The 5,000-nt window shown below is 43.2% G+C and overlaps 1 protein-coding gene across 1 annotated transcript in view; it reads right to left on the reverse strand.

The window, feature by feature from the left end:
- LOC138040581 (meiotic recombination protein REC8 homolog) overlaps positions 1–5,000 on the reverse strand; it is a 39,833-nt gene that overhangs the window by 21,866 nt on the left and 12,967 nt on the right. The window contains exons 5-9 of the mRNA XM_068886277.1: positions 4,678–4,765; positions 3,495–3,734; positions 2,844–2,995; positions 2,146–2,255; positions 945–1,049 (exon numbers count right to left, since the gene is read on the reverse strand). Coding sequence (XP_068742378.1) covers positions 945–1,049; positions 2,146–2,255; positions 2,844–2,995; positions 3,495–3,734; positions 4,678–4,765 — 695 coding nt within the window. The remainder of the gene's footprint in view (positions 1–944; positions 1,050–2,145; positions 2,256–2,843; positions 2,996–3,494; positions 3,735–4,677; positions 4,766–5,000) is intronic.

The raw sequence follows: 5,000 nt of genomic DNA on the forward strand, positions 1-5,000 counted from the left end.
GCGTGACATATTACAGTCGCGTTACCTGCGCAGTTACGTTGCGCACAAACAATTAGCGCGAACGTCCTTAATACACTTGACTACTTAGTGACTATTGGTCGAGCGCCAAAAACACTCCCTCCTGATTGGCTGAACGCACCGCTTCCACGTTCACTTGGTTTCTTCTTTGAAGTTTGTCTTTTAATATATTCGCCGCGTTGCATTCGCTAAAATGCCATAAAGGATCAAAAACTAGACACTCCTGAAGGTGAATTTTTGAGTGATAAAAGGGCATTTTCCTTATGAAAAGCTTAAAACCTGGATTGGCTTGCACGGTGCCCAGCGTAGAGGGATTGAGAGGTTGAAAAACGAAATAATTCAACGCGTCAAGGCCTTTAACCCTTTTACCACGGCATCTTGCAGCTCACATTCAAAAAAGGTCTCAATTTTGTCATTGAACGAGTAGCTCAAATAAGTTCTTTCTGTTGACGAACCGTTTGCATTTTTTTCGGATGCATGCGCGTTTTTAAGGGGATACGTATTTTCAGGTGGTAGAAACCTCAACAGCATGCGAATTACCTCCGGTACGCTGTAAAGGAGATAGTGATTTTCCACGCGTTATTTCCATTGGCATGTCATTCTTTTAAACTTTTGCGTTCCCCGTTGTATTTGGTTAGGAATGTGTTATGTGGATATTAATAATCGGTAATGTATCTGTCATGAGTGACTCTTCGCAACGTCCTCTGTCTGGCTCGTTGAGTGGAAACCCTTCCTTCTCGGCCACTGATTTTCAAGCTGTTCTCTCACAGGTTGTTAATGAATTGATGGCTTCTGTTTCCCGAGAGATTTCGTCTTTGGTGGATTCTCGCCTCGAGAGTTTTAAGCAAAATTCGTCTTCCCGTGAAGCAACCTTCAAACGCACTCCGCGCGATCGTTATGTCTTCCGAACAGCAGTTCGTACTTGCCGAATCCGTACGTCCTCGAGACGTAGGATACAGCGATAGAGGCTTTGGTTAGCGGTGCTATTCCAAGAGCCAAAGCAGCCATTGAGGAAGGTATTGCCCTTGTTTCTAAAAGTATGAAGTTTATAAGAATAGCTGACAAGAGTGACTATAGTTGGGCCATGGTCCAGGAGTATTTAACTAATGAATTGGCTGCCGATGCTGATGATGCGATGAGGTTGTTTCGGTCGGAGAGGAGCCTGAGCCGAGAGGAAGGTCAAGGAGGCCACAGTTTTCAGCCCTATTCGTCGTCTGACTGTGCTGCTCGCCTTGTTTCTTCCCCGTCCCGATTCCAGGAGGGTTCGTCGTCTTTTTATAATCGTGGTTCTGGCTTGCGGGGTATTTGAAGCTCCCGCCGATTTGGCCTTGTCTCAAGTTAAGTGTAATTTTTAGTTTTAGTATGTATTTGACCTTAACTAGCTTTGATTTACCCTGTGGCTCTTGCCTGGTACTAGGAGCACGCCTGTTTCTCCAAGAGAATATTACCTATTTCAAGTTGCATCTTTGTACAGCGGAAACACGTGAATTAAATCGATTGAAGCTCAACACTAGGTTGAATCGTTGTTGCTTTCGTTCAGGTTTTAAACTCTTATTTTTCTTTCGAGTGGGAATAAATTACAATCATCTATACCCGTTTTGGACGTAAAGAAGTAGTTTACTGGTTTGCCTGTTTGTTTGCTTTGCTTGCTAGCGAACGAATGTTTTTACTCCGCTTGGCTGATTGTTTTTCGAAGTACATCAACAATACTAAGAAAATTTTGCCCGCTATGTTATTAACAAGCAATCGCAATGGGTCCTCGTAAAATTAAGGATTAATATCACTTGTGTTTTCAGACGTTGCTGAAATTGCCCCCATCACTGCGCGACTCGGGAAAATTTAAGCAACGCGTGATATTAATTCTTAATTTTACTCAGCCACATGCGATTACCTATTCTAACATGTTACGTTAACGCTCTCTAAGAGAATGAACTTTAACGCGTCGAGTTGCCAAGTGATTTATGCCACTTCTATTAACTTGGGGGAGGCCTGTACATTTACAATGAGTCACAGAGCTTCCAGTCTCCGAAGTAAAAACAAAAAAGGGTAATGATTCATGATTTGCATGATTTGCGATCTCTTCTATTAAGCCTCACTGTACAGAAATACGACATACCATGAACTCACCTTCAGGCATTATCAACTGGCCGGTTACCTCATCTATCATCAGTACATCAGCTAGGGACGGCTCCTCTACCAAATCATCTGGGCGAGGAGGACTCGGAGATGGAATTTCTCTGAAGAAAATAGAAGTTTAAATGAAGGGAAATTAAAGGGAAGTAGTTGCGTATTATGTAAGCAAGACGCGTCGATTTAAAATGGGAGCCTGGCTGCTGTATAATTCTACATTAATCAACAAGACCTGTTTGTTTTACTTTCCACTTGAACAAAAGATCACAGTTGGATTATGCGTCATGAAGCTCCGATGAACTTGGGAGTGTCCAATTCTTCAAGTTTGCTTTATCTTCGAAAAGTTAAAAACATTAGCGCAACAGAAGACAATCTTAAAATGTGAATCTTGCAATTGGCAAGGTTGATTTGGTATCGGTTTTTATTTCGTTTTAGAACATGCAGTTTTACTTTGTTGAATTTTTTTGTACTGAAAGTGGTGAGGAAAGACTTAGGGTCGCGCGACCTGCTCGTCTCTCGGTCTTCTTGGAGACTGTGGATGGGAAGGTGAAATTGGTTGTCGAGGAGACGGAGACCGACGGCGAGGAGATCTAGAACGAGCTCGAGGAGACCGGGAACGAGCTCGAGGAGACCTGGAACGACGACGAGGAGACCAGGAACGAGCTCGAGGAGACCTGGAACGACGACGAGGAGACCTGGAACGATGACGAGGAGACCGGAAACGAGGGCGTGGTGACTGTCGCTGAACATCAGGGGGAGGTTGCTGCTGCTGACCAGGCGCGGGATGTTCCGGCATTGTGACATCTGGAAGCGGCAGGTCTCCAGTTATATCCAACTCACCGGGAATCTGTAATAGAGCGCAGTACATAAAGGTAATGGCCTGTCACAACAATTCAATTCCTCGTTTGTAAGGGTGAAAGATATCGTCGAGTAAGTGCTTCGGGTGTGTTTTAGTTCTAAGTTGGAATGAAAAGTCGTGAACTTGGTAAAACCAAAAGTTCCCTACAGCAACAGATAAAGAGGGGTCGATTAGTCAAAAAAAGAATCCTGATCGAGTTTGGTTTGTTGTATACACAATGGCGGCCAGTGAATTTCTAGAAATACATCGGCTATTTTTTTTATTTTCATCAATAGAGACCTCAGAAAAATAGCTATTCTTTACTTAAAAAGACGGTGCTACGCTGCTATAATAATTCATGCCAGCCCACATATAGAGCACAAATCATTGTTAACAATTGTTTACTATTGTTTGGACGTCTACTGTTTATTTCCATATTCGGTGATTTGGGCTAACATGTCGTTTTGCCCTCTGGCGATAAGTCAAAAAGCTTAATGATGTTACATACTGTAATTGGTTCGTCCTGCCGTGTTCGTACATGATCCCTTTCTGGCATCTTGATATCGGCTTCCCTTGCTTGATACGGGCTTAAGTCAATATCTGAACCAGAGGGACCCCTCCATTCCTGAGGCAAACCGGGCCTTGCTAGTTGCGCAGGTGTGCCTGGTAGACTGGGAGGACTGAAATGCCCCGTGGGAGGTGGTGATGGGTACGAATAACCGTTACCATTCACTTGAAAGTAGCCTTCCTGCAAAAGAGAGACACAGACGAAAACAAGATAATTAAGACCGCTTTGTTGGTAACTCTTATTCCGTTAACTGATATCAGCCAAACACTTTCCCGCAGGGAATATTACAATGATTAGCAGCACAATTTTTGTTGCGGAGCGAGCATAGTGAGCGAGTAGCGAGTAGCTTTGCATGCTTTTTACCGCAGTGCATCACACATTCTACCAAAATGAACTTCGCAGCAACCAGAATGCATATTGCGCTCTAAGGAGAAGCCTCGCCTTGAGCAAGGGTCACAAAACACGGTGGCAAAGGATTATCGAACTCTTAATCGTAAATAATTTATTGAAAATTTTGCCGTGTCAAATTTTACCTTGTAATCATGAACTCTTCGTTCCATTACTCACACAACACCAAAAATATCCGCAGCAGTTTCATATCATTGGGCTACACTAGTTAATTTTTTCCACTGTACGATATATATTTCCATAATAAGGATACTGTCACATAGGTCCAACAACATGTTGTCCAAGTAAAAGAGTCCGGCACCCGGCCCGGCCGAGTTAAGCTAGAGTTTATTTGACAAAAGTACCCTCCCGTTTGATCCAGTAAAAATACTGTCACTGGTAAGAGATCTGGGGCCCGTTTCTCGAAAGTCCCGAAACTTTTCGGGGCATTTTCGGGTGTCACAATTCCTTTTGTATCTCAAGAACGGAGAGGATTTAAGTCGTCAAACTTCACAGACATATTTCTTTTAGTTAGCTTGAAAACATGTCAAAAGGTCGCCTTTCCAAAACAAGCGGTTGGCAGTTTCACAAATGGCTTTTCGGGCCCGAAAAGTTTTCGAGACTTTCGAGAAACGAGCCCTGGAGTACCTAGCTTGGCTTGGAGGATGACCCGCCAGCCCGAGATTCTTTTTATGCGAGTCCGTATTTTTGCCTATGTTCTATCTGAATTGCTTACCGGTCCTATAAAGCCCACTGCATGAATTTCCAAGTCGAAGCGAAATGACTCCGTTGAGAAATCCAAAGAATCTATGATAGCGTCCTCCCTAACAAAAATATATTTCTTGCTAGGCGTTTATTATTTCGTGCGCTCGCTGCTTCGCTGAGATTAAAGTAAATGAAATGAATTCTGAAGCCTTTCCTTGTTAACTGCGTCATGGCTCAGGAGTTCAATTAAATTAAGGAATGGGCCTCAACCTGGGTGGTTTAACTTCTGACAGTTTAGTAATAACAACCTAAGACTTTTGCAGAGTAAAACGTCAGAAAAGTTTTCATATTGAT

This window comes from Montipora capricornis, chromosome 3 (genome assembly GCF_036669925.1).
Source record: "Montipora capricornis isolate CH-2021 chromosome 3, ASM3666992v2, whole genome shotgun sequence".
Taxonomy (NCBI): domain Eukaryota; kingdom Metazoa; phylum Cnidaria; class Anthozoa; order Scleractinia; family Acroporidae; genus Montipora; species Montipora capricornis.